The 16,857-nt window shown below is 39.8% G+C and overlaps 2 protein-coding genes across 2 annotated transcripts; both read right to left on the reverse strand.

The window, feature by feature from the left end:
• Nucleotides 1-432: 432 nt before the first annotated feature.
• Nucleotides 433-1,290, reverse strand: LOC127495546 (olfactory receptor 142-like). The gene has a single exon (XM_051862470.1). The coding sequence runs from the start codon at nucleotides 1,288-1,290 to the stop codon at nucleotides 433-435; it is 858 nt and encodes a 285-aa protein (XP_051718430.1).
• A 10,319-nt stretch (nucleotides 1,291-11,609) lies between these two features.
• LOC127495547 (olfactory receptor 10A5-like) lies at nucleotides 11,610-12,593 on the reverse strand. Its single transcript, XM_051862471.1, has one exon. The coding sequence runs from the start codon at nucleotides 12,591-12,593 to the stop codon at nucleotides 11,610-11,612; it is 984 nt and encodes a 327-aa protein (XP_051718431.1).
• Nucleotides 12,594-16,857: the final 4,264 nt, after the last annotated feature.

Below are 16,857 nucleotides of genomic sequence, written 5' to 3' on the forward strand. Positions count from 1 at the left end.
TTATAAAGGGAGTGCTGATGATCAGGAACAGGTGCAGGAGATCCGTGATGATGGGGAGAAGACGAGGGAAGTGAGTGCAGGTGTGGAGACAGGAGGATTCTGGGAAATGGAGTCCGGGAGACAAGGGAACTGTGACATGTACACACACTCTTACTCTTACATATTACTCTTACTTTATCAACATGCATTATCTCATATATTTTAATTAAATTAATATTGTTTGTTCCACAGCTAGCCATATTTTAATCATGCTCATACTTTTTAACTGAATACATTTAATTGTCACAATGATTATTTATTATTTATGATTATTTGCTAATTTTTCAAAATAAACAAATCAAATTCATATCCAACACTGAAATCTGTTTTATGTTAATTTGAGGATAAATATTAGTTTGACTACAGTTTGTCCGGCTCAAGCGATAAAGCACATTAGAGCAACTGTAAAGGAATACCAATTTGTTTCTTTTGAAATAGGCTTCTTAAAACAGTTTTTACCTCTTCTGTTCTCAAACAATAAATGAGGGGGTTGATCATGGGTGGTAACAGAGTGTACATCATATCAATGACTAATCGCAAATCAGTACTGAAGTTTATACCAATGTTGCCAAACAAATAAATAAAACACCTGGGTAGAAAATAGAGAGCAATTATGATGAGCTGAGGACTGCAGGTGGAGAAAGTCTTCATCCTTCCTCCAGTGCTTGAAATTCGCATAACTGCTACAAAGATGGAGAAGTATGAGAAAACAATAATAGCAAAGGACCCCATCAGTACTACAAGGGCATAAATGAGAGCTGGAACACCATACAGTGCTCTGTTTGTACAAGCCAGTGTTGTAATGGAAACATGATCACAGTAACAGTGAATAATTGTGTTTTCTGCACAATAAGGGAGAGGGTAAGCTCGAATGACTATCATTAAGGGTCCTACTAAACTCAAAACCCAAGAGCCAAGGATCAAAATGAGTACATTTCTGTTTGTCATGATACTATGATATTGAAGTGGGTAACATATTGCTGCATAGCGATCTATAGCCATTACTACCAGAACATTTGAACAGGCACCGCCTAAATAATACACAAAGAACATCTGAACAAAGCAACCCAAGAACGAAATGGTTTCATCTTGGAACCAATACCTGCTAATTATCTTTGGTAAGATTGTGGTGCTTAATAGTACATCACACACAGCAAGATTTATAATGAAATAATACAGAGGCCTCTGCAGGCCCTTAGTCATTACAAACAAAGTAAAAAATACAGCCACTAAAATATAATTATTATGCATTGGTGCTTGAGAGGTTGTTCATTTTTTCAACTTATGCCGCAAGCAACACCCGTGACGTGACATAATGGAACCCACAATTCAGTTCGGCAACACATGACGTCACCCACTTAAAGTGAATGAGAAACATTAATGCTGAAATGAATCAGCCGTAAGTGCATAGCATGGAGTTTTTATCAACTTACAGGTTACAAAGGTTATTGTAGCTATGCACTCAGTTTTTACTGTCATTTAATATATTTGGCAAAAAGCTTGTGTTATAAAACATGAAGTGTTACAGACAGGCTTTATTGGCTATGATTAGATGACAAATACCAGACTAAGACACTCTTCTCCATCCCTCAAATACATAAAACATTAGCCTTTACACACAATGTGTTTTGAATAAAGAAAACACTGTACTTATTTGCACTGAGATTCCTTTGTGATACTTTGGGCCCTATTTTAACGATCTAAGCACATAGTCTAAAGTGCACAGCGCAAGTGCACTTAGGGCATGTCCGAATACACTTTTGCTAGTTTAAGGATAGGAAAAATGGTCTGCACGCCCTGTGCATGGTCTAAAAGGATTGTCCATATTCTCTTAATGAGTAATGGATCTGTTTTGGGCTTAACGTGCAATAAACCAATCAGTCTCATCTCCCATTCCCTTTAAAAGTCACTTGCACTCGCGCCATGGCGGATTCGCTATTTACATGGCAGAATTTGCAAGTGGAAAAACGCTTCTCTAGTGAGGAAACAGATCTGCTTGTGCGCGAGGTTAAAGCGTGTGAACAGACCATCTACGGGACAAGCCGGATTTCACCAAATCATTTTTATCTTTATGCACATAATAATCTTTTACATTGTAATCCTTTTATTTTTAATATTTGACATGTTTGTGTGCTGCTGCGCGTCCCTGTGTGTGTAATAAGTAGAGTGTAGAGACATGCGCGGGACGGATTTTTCAGTCCCGCACCCGCCCGCTCCCGCAGGATTCTGTCCCGCTCCCGCCCACAAAATCCTGCATAAAACCCAGATAGCAAATGGATGTGGGCCACTTCAGGCAATGATGCGGCACTGCAGGCCTTCTTATGGCCCGGACAAAATGTATGTGAGCCTTAAGTGGCCCGCATGTAAAATGGCAAATATGGCCCAAATATTTCAAATCACATGTGGGCCTTTTTAGGCAAAGATGTGGCACTTACAGCAATGTGTAATCTGAATGTGAGCCTGAAGTGGCCCATGTGATAAATAATGAATATGGCCCAAATATCACAAACCAAATGTGGGCCATCTTTGGCAAAAATGTGGCACAATCAACAATGGCTAATCTGGGTGTAAACCAAATATGGCCCACATATGCTGCAGCAAATGTGGCCCAGTTATCTTAAAACACAACTGGGCCAGTTTTGGCAAAGATGTGGGAAAGTAATCACTGGTGATTCTGAATGTGAACCTAAAGTGGCCCACACATGGCATAACAAATATGGCCCGAATACATTAATCCAACTTTGGACCACATTTGGCAAATGTACGGCACAGTCAGTACTGGCTAATCAGGGTGTGAGCCTAAACTGGCCCACATATGATTCAGAAAATGTGGCCCAGTTATCTTAAAACATATCTGGGCCAGTTTTGGCAAACTTGTGGGACAGTAAGCACTGGCGATTCTGAACATGAACCTAAAGTGGCCCACACATGACATAAAAAATATGGTCCGGATACATTAATCCAACTTTGGACCACATTTGGCAAATGTACGTCACAGTCAGCACTGGCTAATCAGGGTTTGAGCCTAAACTGGCCCACATATAATGCAGCAAATGTGGCCCGGATATCTTAAAACATATCTGGGCCAGTTTTGGCAAAGATGAGGGACAGTAACGACTGGCAAATCTGAATGTGAACCTAAAGTGGCCAACACACAGCATAGCAAATATGGCCCGAATACATTACTCCAACTTTGGACCACATTTGGCTAATGTACGGCACAGTCAGCACTGGCTAATCAGGGTGTGAGCCTAAACTGGCCTACATATAATGCAGCAAATGTTCACATTCAGAATCGCCAGTGATTACACTCCGTCATCTTTGCCAAAACTGGCCCAGATATGGTTTAAGATATCTGGGCTAGTTTTGGCAAAAATGACGGAGTGTAATCACTGGCGATTCTGAATGTGAACCGAAAGTGGCCCACACATGGCATAACAAACATGGCTTGAATACATTACTCCAACTTTGGACCACATTTGGCATATATATGGCACAGTCAGCACTGGCCAACCAGGGTGTAAGCTCAAGATGGAACAGTAAGCAAGTTAATAGTTAATAACAATTAGGGCCACTTTTGGCAAATATACGGTACAGTTGACACAGCAAATATGCTCTAAATATCATAAAAAAACAAGGCCACTTCTGGCTTTGGAAGGAGCACCCTTAAAAACTGGTTAATTTAGATGTATAGCTAAAAATGAAACTGAAAATATAGCATTAATACTTTTCAGGAAATTTGATATAGGATGCAACACTGTTAATTGTACAGGCTAATCTGGAGAAGGCAGCTATATCAGGTGTGGATGGGCCTGCCCTGTTATTTTTTAATAACTTTATTGGTGTGTGTGTGTGTGTGTTTGTGTGTACAGGTATATGTGGTTTATGAGGACACAAATGTCTATAATGACATAGGCATTACAATGTAAACATGGTTTATGAGAACACTTCTTTTGTCATCGTAAAGCAAATGGCTTAAAAACACACTACACATTTTTTTTTTTAAAATTCAAAACATGCAGAAAGTTTTGTGTGGTGGGTAGGTGTAGGGCTAGGGTAGGAGGATATACAATATACACTCTGTACTTTGTACAAACCATAGCCTATGGACAGTCCAGGCTATAAAACATGGAGTTTTGGCCCCATAAAGGCCCCATAAAACATGAAAACACAACATGAGTGTGTGTGTGTGTGTGTGTGTGTGTATGTGTACTGTAGAGCAGAAACACAGACGTGCTCTATTACAGCTCTTACAGTCAGTTATGCTGTACATGTACTGTAGGTAGAGTGTCTGATTAAGAAACGTGTACAACAGTTAAAATTAGTGAACTGTTTTTATGGTCTTGGAACATAAATTTTAATGTTTGGTTGAGAGACATTTTGAGCTGCTGTATGTAAAAATCTTTGCCATGGTTTCAAGCAGGACATATTCCTCTGTCCACATGTTTTGTTGATCTTGTAACAAGATACCAAGAACAAGTTAGTCCTAACGCTACCCCTAAACCTAACCCAACCCATTATCCTTAAAGCAGGAAATGATAACCAGCACAAAACCCTGGTTGTATGCATAAACTTGACATAAACTGTAAACTTGTCACTCAAAAATGATTGGTTGAATGAAATGCAGGATTAACAGTGTAAGCAGGCAGTGTCATTTTATAAACTGCTTCAAGTGACCCTGATATTGTAATGAATGAATGAATGAATGAATAAACTAATAAATAAATAAAACATTACAAAACAAACATTAATAAAAATATTTAATTTGTCTCACATTTTGACTGAATATTGACATTTACATTTATAAATGACTTTTTATGAATAAAAATAGCCTATCATAATATTAATTGATAAATTAAATTATGAGTGGGTAAATCAGCGCAAATCAGCACAAACTGCAATGAGAACATTGTATGTTATTTTGATATTATTAACTTTTCAAACCTTTTTTTTTTATCATGTTATAGGCTTCAGCTAACTTTGTTAGAGATAAGATCTTTTTTTAATCAAAGTTCAAACTGGTTCGAATTTACTTCCGGCCCTTTAAATTTAAAAGTAGGCGCGCGGAAAAGGCGCCCAAAAGACGGAACAGCAGAAGATCGGCTGGAGAATTGACGGTGGAAAACTCCACAAAGTCAAGGTAAGATTTCATAAAAAAATAATAATAATAATAATAATGGATTGAAACAATGTGTTTGTTGGCGATTGCTACGTTATATTTGATTGGAGTATTTATGTGATATTAAAGTTAGCTAATGTTAACTTAACAAATTGTTAGCAAGCAAACACATAGCTAAGGCTATTTAAAGATAAGTTATTTTGTCAATTCAGATTTTGCTATCTCTGGATTTTCAGGGAAAACTTTTAAATATGAATGTTTGTGTAGAGAAATTGGCTGAATGATTTGTAGTTTGATTGTGTACAATGATTGTAAGTGACCGTGGCATAGTAATTTGCTATGTTCGCGCTGTTTACATTTTACTCTGCTACGGCCAGTAGATCAAGACTGATTAGTTCATTGTTTTTAACTATTTTATTTAATATCTCGTGAATAACGTTGATTAGTTCACCTCCGAGTCTCTTTCGTTCATTTGTCACGTCACATGACAGCATATATAACGTTTGGTTTTACTCCTTTTACTCTTAAAGTGAGTACATGACGCGTTCCTGATCTCATTTCTTGCACTTTGAATTTGTGAATATCTGATAGACAGTTTTTTTTTTTTTGTTTTTGATAATTAAATGATAATTCCTATGAAATAGTCATATCTGTCTGTTTCCTGCACTAGCCTGTGCTGCTATCACGTGACAAAAGAATGAACGAGGCCTAACTGAAGAATCTGAATTAATAATTTATCTTTCTTATAATTTGTTATTGTGCAATAGCTTTTATCTCTTAGTTGTTGTTTATCATTACTTTGTTATTTATTTTAAATATGATCAAAGTTTGTGCAAGTAAATGTTTTAGGGGAATCTGGGTATTGAAAATGTAACATTTGATGTAATTCAGCTCAAATTAATAAAATGACTTGAATAAATAGTCAGTAACATGATCTGATCTACAATTAAGTCCCATGAAGGCAACATGTAGCCCAGTTAAACTGTAAATCCAGCGGTCAGTAATACTGAAGTGATACATTGTCTGTCTCCTCAATGTAGATCCTCCTGCTGTAAAAAAACAGCATTGACCAGCATGAATTCCCCTTCACTCACTGTCTACCAACCTGTAGTCGGTTCAGCACGGTAGTGTAGACAAGTATTTTTACTCATGTTTTATTATGGCATAACAGTAAAATAAAAATTATGACTATAATTCAATTGGACATTAATATATGTATTCATTGTACATTATACTGCACTAACTAGTTTTATTATTTTACTTGTCAGAAACATCAGGCTCACAGCAACAGATTAAGAAGAAGAATCCTGCATCAAAAGATGGCTTCAACTTGCATGTGAAACAGAGCGAGAAGAGAAAAAGAGGAATGAAGATGGACTGTCTAAGAAACCTGTAAGTCAGTTACACTGTCTATTTTGCTATATGTGTGTAATAATTTGTATTATACTACGAGGCTGTTGAATGCTTGAATTAGGGCTGTGACAATAACCGCATTACCGCAATACCGCAGTAATGAGATGCTTACCGCGATGTTGAGGCCATCACCGTCATCACCGCACCATTCTATGGTAACTAAGAGCTCCTGCACTTATCAGATTCATGTGGCTGCAGCTTGTTTGTGGTAATGGCGAAAAGAATTTGTTAAACATCCGCGAAATGTTAAATGTTAAAGTATGTAAAATAGTGACTGAACTTAAACATATGCTTTTATTAAAACTGCTGCTCTGCTGTGCCAAGGGACATTTCGAAACTTTTCACCGGTTACTTTCGTTTTGCCACATAGACCTTTATGTCCTATAAATGTGTCATATTCGTATTTGTATGAAAGTCCACGCAACTTTCAGTGGGCGGGACTGTTGGCATTATTAATAAAGAAACATGAACGAATGAGAAAGTAAAGAGCAGGATGTGCTTGATATTAAAAATAAAACTCAATACTGGCAGGATGTTTCTGTGCGCGTGCTCCGAGTGTAACACGGACAAGCATTGAAGTCTGTGTTTTCGGTTGCGCGCCTAATTGGTCAAATACACAGTGTCAAAATGCCTGCACTGGTGAGTGTTCACATAAACAGTAGATGTAAGCACTGTCCATGTGCGTTGTTCTTCACTCACACACAATGCGCACACTCGCCCCTGGCGAGCCAAAATGGTTACTTCGCAATATTGGGAAATCTTTCCATTTTAAACCAAGAAGGCGAGCCAGTGTATATCACACAAAAAGCAATGTGCAAACTTTTCGCAAGAGACGAATTTCAGCATAATATGCTGATAACGGTAGGCAATCCTAACTGTCTTAATTTATTCTATTATTTCTCTTGTGGCCCGTAAATATAGTAAAATAAATGAGAAGAATATTATTTCGTGTTAAACAGATTGTTTTTTAAAATGCATCTAAGAGTCACATTTTTCCCCCACCCCTAATGGACACACACTTGCACATAAACCTGTTGTCAGCACTGCTCTATTTTATCAGTAAAAACTGAACTAGCAACTTAAAAGCTACATGACATTTCTCACTAGTGAGGTAACGCCACTGTTCTTAAAGCAGATAAACTTACAGTTTTGCTATTAATGCACAGGTAGTTCCAGTCAGTTTAATTACCGTTCTACATTGATGTGCTTGCCTTCATTAAAGCACACACTTATGTTGGGTTTCCATGGCTTTCAATTAGGGGTGTGCACGAAGCCAAATACCTGATTCGGAAAGACAATGATAATGGCTTCAAAATATATAACTAATAATTTTGCCAAATAATATTTTGCTGAGGCTGACACAGCCCACAGCCCATTTTCCAGGCCATGCAGGTTTTTTTTTTTTTTTAAGTGTGTAGTGATTTTTACTTTTGCCCATCCAAGGATGCAAAGCAAAATAGGGATTGGTACTCACGTCACCACTGACGTTGTAATTTTTGGATCACACGTCTCTTAAGGTGTGGTTATGAGTACATCAGATGACCACTTCCCCCCTTTTCCTAGTTCAGGGCACCAGTCAAGGTCTTTACCTTGGCAGTATGAGAACACTCCCAACAGGGGCTTTCATTCATTTGGAATGAATGTAAAGTGGTCAGCTGATTTATCTGAAAGATTGGTGAGATTGCTAACTTGTAGAGCCTTTTCTGTATTATCAGCACAAGGAAGACACAAGTGTAATAAAATAAATTTTATTAACAAAAGATAAACAAGAATAACTAACACAACTACTAAATGAATACCATGAATGATAAAGGAATAAAGTGCATAAGATACATAAAATGCAAGTGATTAAGTTGGTGTGGCTATGGAAGAGTTACGTTATCTTATGGAAAGATAAACTGTTTCTCTGAAAAATAATAAGGTGGAGAACCTTATTATGCACTAAACAAATAAACGAAAGATTATTTGTTATTAACTAACATCAGCTATATTACATCTAATGGGAATTAGGAAATTATATACTGATAATATACAACAATGCCAAGGTCTCTGGAAAGAGGTTTGGTTAAGTGATATTTACGTTCCACGTGGTTGAGTCCGATGACGGTGACGTCTTCCACTGGTTGTGCTGGGTGACAATGCAGTGGGGAGAGGAGTCAGAATCTGTTTCAACAGTCTTGAACACGAAGCTCTGCGGGATGCTGATCTCCGGAAGCACCAAAGGGTCCTAAAATCTTGAACACGCAGATGAGGCCCTGGTGTAGGTGCAGAAGGTCCTTAACAATCTGGAACACGCAGACGAAGGTACCTTGGAGTGAAGGTTTGCTCTCCTGAGCTTAACCTTGTTGCAGATGTCGTTACTGTCTCGCTGGACAGAAACTCTGAACGTAGTGTTTGTTAATGTCTCTTTCCTCACAGGCTGGAGGCTCAGAACGTGGTCGTCTCTGTTGCTGCCTCGCCAGCTGTAGACTCAGATCATGGGATCTGTTGTTGTCTCTCTGGACGAACCAGAGGCTCAGAACGAGAATGTATCTGTCAATGCCTATCCCCGTGCAGGACAGACCCAGAACGGTATATCTGTTATGTCTTTCCCCTTTGAAGGGCAGACTCAGAACAAGGAATGTCTGTTGAAAGGGTACCTTTATCCCTTTCCGATGAGGAGGAGATTGCAATTTGGCGCTTCTCCATTCGAGTGCTGTGATTGGCTGCTGGCATCAGAGGGGACACACATAGTGTGGCCCACCCTTCTTTCCCCTGTGGAACTCATTTGCATAAAGCACAAAGTTGGAAGTCTTTACAGTGTCTTTAAAGTTTACCAATGCATTTCTCACTTTCCAAACCACCACCAGAATACCTTTGGCAATATTCTAAACAAATAGAGACTAAACATGATGGAAGAAGATTGAACCGTCATGCTTTCATTCAATTGTACATTAACAGCTGAATCTGTGTCAGATGTTGCACTACAAATAGCTGTCACTGAGAATACTTATTCCTGTGAATAAGTATGAAATGGATGTGTAGTTTGCATCAGTTCTAAGGTTTTCAAACATAGTTTTGAATGGCTTTGGATGGATCTTTGTGATCTCTCTTTGCTTCACCCATTGCTGCTGAGGTCCCGAGGAATTTTTATGGCAGTCTCTGGCCAACCTTAGGAAGTAGTCTCTAGATGGGTGAAGGGCAGAAACTGCATGTGGACCAATGAGAAGTCCTGTCCTTCCCAGGCTTGGTACAAGAGGTCTTCTTCTTGCCCTCTAAGAGAGGTCTGGATGTTGTCCTTACATCTTTATCTGATGGCGTTGGACAGTTTGTTTGTGTTAGTCCACCAAGATCCAATCAAAATGTAGCAAACCTTTGTCCGCTGTTACGGACAGAGAGGGGCCCGGCCATAAACTAGGCCCTGGAATGTGCTGTTCACTACAAGTGTTTACCACAGTAATGCATTCAACAATATAGCCTATACAACAAACATCTTAATTTCCTTTTTAAAACACATTTAGAATATTATTATATTCTGACCACTTAGAAAATTTCCTGAATATTTCTGGTGTTGCATGAACGCAATTGGCTGGCGTTTGCGTTCGATATTTGTTTGCGTGGATATTTGCATAAGGTGATCTGATTGGCTGACACCTGCATTGGTTCTTGAGTAGTTGTTCATTTTTCAACTTATGCCACAAGCAATGCCAGTGACGCAACATAATGGAACCCACAATTCAGTTCGGCAACACATGACCTCACCCATTAGAAGTATTAACACTGACGTGAATCAGTCGCAAGTGCATAGTATTGAGTTTTTATCAACTCACAGGTTACAAAGGTTATTGTAGCTATGTGGGTGCTCAGTTTTTATTGTAATTTATTATATTTGGCAAAAAGCTTGTGTTATAAAAGACAAACTGTTACGGTTAGATGGCAAATACCAGACTAAGACATATGCTGTATGAAGTTTTGCCAATAATTTGAGGATCCACTCTAGTTACAAGGTTTATTCTCAAGCTCTGGTATAAAGCAGGCTATCAGCAAGCAAGGAATAAATAAAAAATAAAATAAAATAAAAATAAATAAAAATACTGATTCTACTCAGAGTGAACCAATAAATGATTATTATTATTTTTTTTTTTTTAAAGCCGTACAACTCTTTTTATTGAAAGTTGAAGTGTCTCATTCTCATTTGTGCTCTGCATTTCACCCATCCAAGTGAACCACCGTGAACACACACCCGGAGCAGTGGGCAGTCATTTTTGCTGCAGTGCTTGGGGAGTGACCCAATTCGTCGGTTCACTTCTGACGTATGTCTCCGTTCCCTTCTTCGGGGAACGAGGGTTACATATGTAACCGAGACGTTTTCATTAAACCTACTGAACCTATTAGAGTAAATGCATACATGCATGTCAGATGACAAAAGAATATTTTGTATTAACAGAATCAGTAGGCCTACACTTTATTTTTATGCATATAACAAGGCAGAATTAGAAATCTTATTGGTTCTTAATATTGGTTATTTCAATTTCCACATTTTCACACTCATCTATGAGTAAAATTACTTTCTCTTTTATTAAATTGTGTTTATTAAATGGACTATTAAAATTTAAGACAACATTTCTGTACTATTTTTAATAAGGTAAATTCACCTTTAGAATAAATATAAATAATAACTAAATCATACAATTTTAAATGGCTTGGAGTGTCTTAATGATAACAGATGAACACAGATATAAAAAATCATTACAGTCCATTAAATGAACATTTGGCAAACCTTATATGCAAAAAAGAAACTATTTGTTTTAATACTCATTTAGAGGGCAATAAAATATACTTATTGGACAAATTAGTTTATACATCAGGAAAATTAAAATTTTTACATTTTGCAGATTTTATTAAATAAAATATGATATATCACTGATTCTGATTGAAGAGGTTAGCATAGCCAAAATAACAGTGATATAAGTACATAAACAAGGCAAGTGTAAACAATGCACTCTACTGTATTAAAGCAATTTTTATATATATATATATATATATATATATACTCCATTTATATTTGCATACTCACTTTCCTATCTAATTTTTTTCTAATACCATTTTGTTTCTTTTGAAATTGTCTTCTTAAAACCGTTTTTACCTCTTCTGTTCTTAAACAATAAATGAGGGGGTTGATCATGGGTGGTAACAGAGTGTACATCATATCAATGACTAATCGCAAATCAGTACTGAAGTTTATACCAATGTTTCCAAACAAATAAATAAAACACCTGGGTAGAAAATAGAGAGCAATTATGATGAGCTGAGGACTGCAGGTGGAGAAAGTCTTCATCCTTCCTCCAGTGCTTGAAATTCGCATAACTGCTACAAAGATGGAGAAGTATGAGAAAACAATAATAGCAAAGGACCCCATCAGTACTACAAGGGCATAAATGAGAGCTGGAACACCATACAGTGCTCTGTCTGTACATGCCAGTGTTGTAATGGAAACATGATCACAGTAACAGTGAATAATTGTGTTTTCTGCACAATAAGGGAGAGGGTAAGCTCGAATGACTATCATTAAGGGTCCTACTAAACTCAAAACCCAAGAGCCAAGGATCAAAATGAGTACATTTCTGTTTGTCATGATACTATGATATTGAAGTGGGTAACATATTGCTGCATAGCGATCTATAGCCATTACTGCCAGAGCATATGAACAGACATTGGTTAAATAATACACAAAGAACATCTGAACAAAGCATCCCAAGAATGAAATGGTTCCATCTTGGAACCAATACCTGCTAATTATCTTTGGTAATATTGTGGTGCTTAATAGTACATCACACACAACAAGATTTATAATGCAATAATAAACAGGTTTCTGAAAGCTCTTAGTCATTACAAACAAAGTAAAAACTATAGCATTTCCCAACAATGTACACACATAAACAAAAAACAGAAGTGCTGAGACAAGGCCATAGTAATGAGGCTGAAGTCCATGAAAGCCGAATATGATGAAATCCCTTACAAAGCTGATGTTTCCCACTGACATGATGAATATCAGCCCAAACTTTTCATCTTCTGTATGAGGAAAATTTAGTATTTAATACTAGTTATTCGTTTTGATTTTATAATGTGATTGTGGTAACACTTTACAATACGGCTCAATAGTTAACATTAGTTAACTACATCAGTTAACATGAACTAATAATGAGCTGCACTTCTACACCATTTATTAATCTTTGTTAATTTCAACATTTACTAATACATTATTAAAATCAAGAGTTCTATTTGTTAACATTGGTTAATGCACTGTGAAGTAACATGAACAAACGATGAACTGATGTATTTTCATTAACTAACGTTAACAAAGATTAACAAATACAGTAACAAATGTATTGCTCATGGTTAGTTCATGTTAGTTAATACATTAACTAATGTTAACAAATGAACTTTATCTTAAAGTGTTAAAGTAATGGTTATAGAATACACAATAATAGCAATAGCTGGATGGTTGAACAAATTAAAGTAAAGAATGAAGAAAATCAGACCTGCCACATTTGTTTCACAGGCTACAGTTAAAGTGCATTCTGCTCCTTACACTGAGATGTGCTACGATGTGCTGGTTTGTTTATATCTGATGTGCTAATTATAAAGACCATGGCCTGAAAACAAATTACGCAGTTGCTCCAGGGACAGTGACAAAATACTTCTGAGCCACTAAAACGTAATTCTTATGCATTGGTGCTTGAGAAGTTGTACATTTTTTCAACTTGTGCCGCAAGCAACACCAGTGACGTGACATAATGTAACCCACAATTCAGTTCGGCAATGCATGACGTCACCCACTTAAAGTAAATGAGAAGTATTAATGCTGACATGAATCAGCCGTAAGTGCATAGCATCAGAGTTTTTATCAACTTACAGGTTACAAAGGTTATTGTAGCTATGTAGGCACTCAGTTTTTACTGTCATTTAATATATTTGACAAAAAGCTTGTGTTATAAAACATGAAGTGTTACAGACAGATGGGACCCCCGAGATTAAAGCCTTTGAGGCAGCCATACCCCTGGTAGAATGTGCCCGGACAGCCAAAGGAGAAGGCTGTCCGGTAGACTCATAAGCAAGTGAGATAGCCTCGACCACCCACTTGCTCATTGTCTGCTTATACGCAGGGCCTCCTTTCTTAGGAGACCCGTAACAGACGAACAGTTGTTCAGATTTACGCCACAGGGCAGCTCTGTGGACATAAGTGTCTAGTGCCCTGACCGGGCAAAGCAGATTAAGTCTTTCCTGAACCCCCCTGGTGGTTGATATAGGAGACCACCGACATGCTGTCCATGCGGACCAGCACACGATGGCCCCCCAGGTCTGGGAGGAGGTATTTGAGAGCTCGAAATACGGCCAACATTTCCAGCCGATTTATGTGCCAGAAAAGTAGATGGTCCTCCCACAGACTCTGAGCTGAGTGACCACGCATGATCGCCCCCCAACCTGTGAGGGAAGCATCCATCATTAGCATTACGCGATGACAAGGAGCCCCCAACACAGGTCCTTGGGACAGGAACCAAGGCTTCTTCCACATGACTAAGGCACGAAGGCATCGCCGCGTGACCTTGATCATGCGAAAAGGATTTTCCCTCGGAGAAAACCCCTTGGTCCTGAGCCACCACTGTAAGGGTCTTATGTGCAGAAGGCCAAAAGATATCACGTTGGACACAGCTGCCATCAGACCCAACAGTCTCTGAAACTGTTTTACAGTGAGTGACTGGCCTAGTTTCACCCCATTCACGGCTGAGAGAATGGAATTCACACGAGTAGGAGACATGTGTGCCTCCATCGTAATGGAATCCCAGACTACCCCCAGATAGCTGGTAGTTTGAGCTGGTAGAAGCACACTCTTCTTGGCACTGAGTCTCAGCCCTAACCTTCTCATGTGAGACAGAACAACATCTCGACGTTGGACTGCCATGTGCTCAGACTGAGCTAAAATCAACCAATCGTCGATATAATTCAACATGCGAATGCCCTGGAGTCTCAGAGGAGCCAGAGCTGCATCCACGCATTTTGTGAAGGTGTGGGGTGAAAGTGCTAGGCCGAAAGGAAGAACCCTGTATTGATAAGCTTCGCGCCCAAAAGCAAATCTGAGGAACTTCCTGTGCTGAGGATGGATGGATACATGAAAGTAAGCGTCTTTCAGATCTATTGTCACAATAGGGAGGACCCCGTTGAACCGGGGCAGGCAAGACCCGAACTGAATTCTGTAACCCTTTTCTATTATGAGCAGCACCCATTGAGAAATATTCGGAAGAAGTTTCCGTTCTGCCAGAAATTCTACTAAGGGAACCAGGCTCTCGAGACTGGCCTCTGGTGTTTTTTGAGCATTTGACTCGGTGCCCTGAAGCGGGAACAACCAAATCAAATGTCGACCGGCCCTCCTCGGAGGGTAAGTGGAGACTGCTGCGCCCTGAAGCACACGGGGTGGCAGGGTTGGCAGAACGGCCCCCTGAGGGCACCGAAGAGGGACGGATACCATGTAATGTGATATAGGACCCTCTTTGGAGGGGGCTGCCCTAGAAGGTCCCGCGCCACTGGCGTCAAGATCTCTTCGAAGCCTTCTTAGCGATGTAAGGCTTGATTTTCCTGCTAAGACAATAACTGAGATAATGCACCCTGCAATAAAGCAATAAAACTCTTCTAGAGAGAAGATCTCAAAGAAATAGCATAGGACAATGCTTTGCCCTAAACTGTCCTCACACATCTACAGTATGCACACACACACACAAACTCTCCTTCTCCCTGACTCTTAAAGTTTATATTCTATGCATAATTTAACTTGTATATCTATTGTTTTTTCCTTTCATGTTTAGTATCATTTTAAATGTCTCAGTGCGATTGGTAAAATGGTCTCAATTTCACAGCAGTCACTGGTATTATGAAGAAGATTGAAAACATGTTAGAATGCAGTTGAGGCCCCGTCCACAGACCTGATACTGCATGCCCGTTGTATGTGGCTCCCCACCCGGTGGCAGAAGCATCTGTGTATACCACAGCATGCCTGGACACTTGTTCGAGGGAAACTCCTGCCCGCAGGAACGAAGGGTCAGACCACTGAGTGAGGGTGCGACAGCAGTTTGGTGTCATGGGGACACGGAACGTACTGCGCTGCCATGCCCATCTCGGGACCCGGCCGTGGAGCCAGTGCTGAAGCGGCCTCGTATGAAGCAATCCGAGTGGCGTGACTGCGGATGCCATATGCCCCAGGAGCCTCTGAAAAAGTTTCAGTGGGGCCGCTGTCCTGTGCTTGAGCGTATTCAGGCAGTTCAACACTGACTGGACACACTCCTCGGTGAGGCGCGCTGTCTGAATAGGGAACGAGAAGCTGCGTCGAATGCAATGGGAACGCCTCTGCCTGATTGCATCGTGAAGCACTCATGAAATCTAACCAATAATGTGACGAGACGTCAGAAGCGGGTGATGTCACGGACCAGGAAACTATAAAGCATAGCCAGAACAAAGAACGCTAGCTTCTGATTATGGCTGAAGCAAGACGCTCACAGGTACACCGGGGGTACGGCTAAGCGATGCAGCGTCTCGTTCCCTATTTAGAGAACCAGGGTTACATATGTAACCCGAGACGTTCCCTTTCATGGGAACTGTCGACGCTGCGTCGAACGCAATGGGAACGCTGTCCCAACTACACCGTAGTGCCAAGTACCTGTCTGTTATCATTGAGACAGCACAGCTGACCCCGGAGTGGAGCCGACATCAAGGTTATAAAACCTAATAAATGTATGCTGGGAGGACCACCCAGCCGTATGGCATATGTTGTGGATGGAAACTCCCGACATCAGAGCCTTCGAGGCTGCCATACCCCTGGTAGAATGGGCGCGGACAGCTAAAGGAGATGGCTGTCCGGCCACTTCATAAGCAAGTGAGTTAGCCTCAACCACCCACTTGCTCATCCTCTGCTTAGACGCCGGGCCTCCCTTCTTGGGAGACCCGTAACATACAAAAAGCTGGTCTGTTTTATGCCACAGGGCAGCTCTGTGGACATAGGTGTCTAAAGCCCTCACTGGGCACAGCAGGTTAAGTTTCTCCTGATCCGAGTTTACAAAGGGAGGACAGAAAGCCTGAAGTACAATAGGCCCTGGGACATTGGTGGGGACCTTTGGCACATAGCCAGGTCTAGTGTGAAGAAAAGCCTTTACCATACCAGGTGCAAATTCTAAACACGAAGGAGCAACTGACAGTGCTTGAAGATCTATTCTCTTGAGAGATGAGATAGCCAGTAGAAATAATGTTTATAGACTGAG

This window comes from Ctenopharyngodon idella, chromosome 15 (assembly GCF_019924925.1).
Source record: "Ctenopharyngodon idella isolate HZGC_01 chromosome 15, HZGC01, whole genome shotgun sequence".
NCBI classification, from domain to species: Eukaryota; Metazoa; Chordata; class Actinopteri; order Cypriniformes; family Xenocyprididae; genus Ctenopharyngodon; species Ctenopharyngodon idella.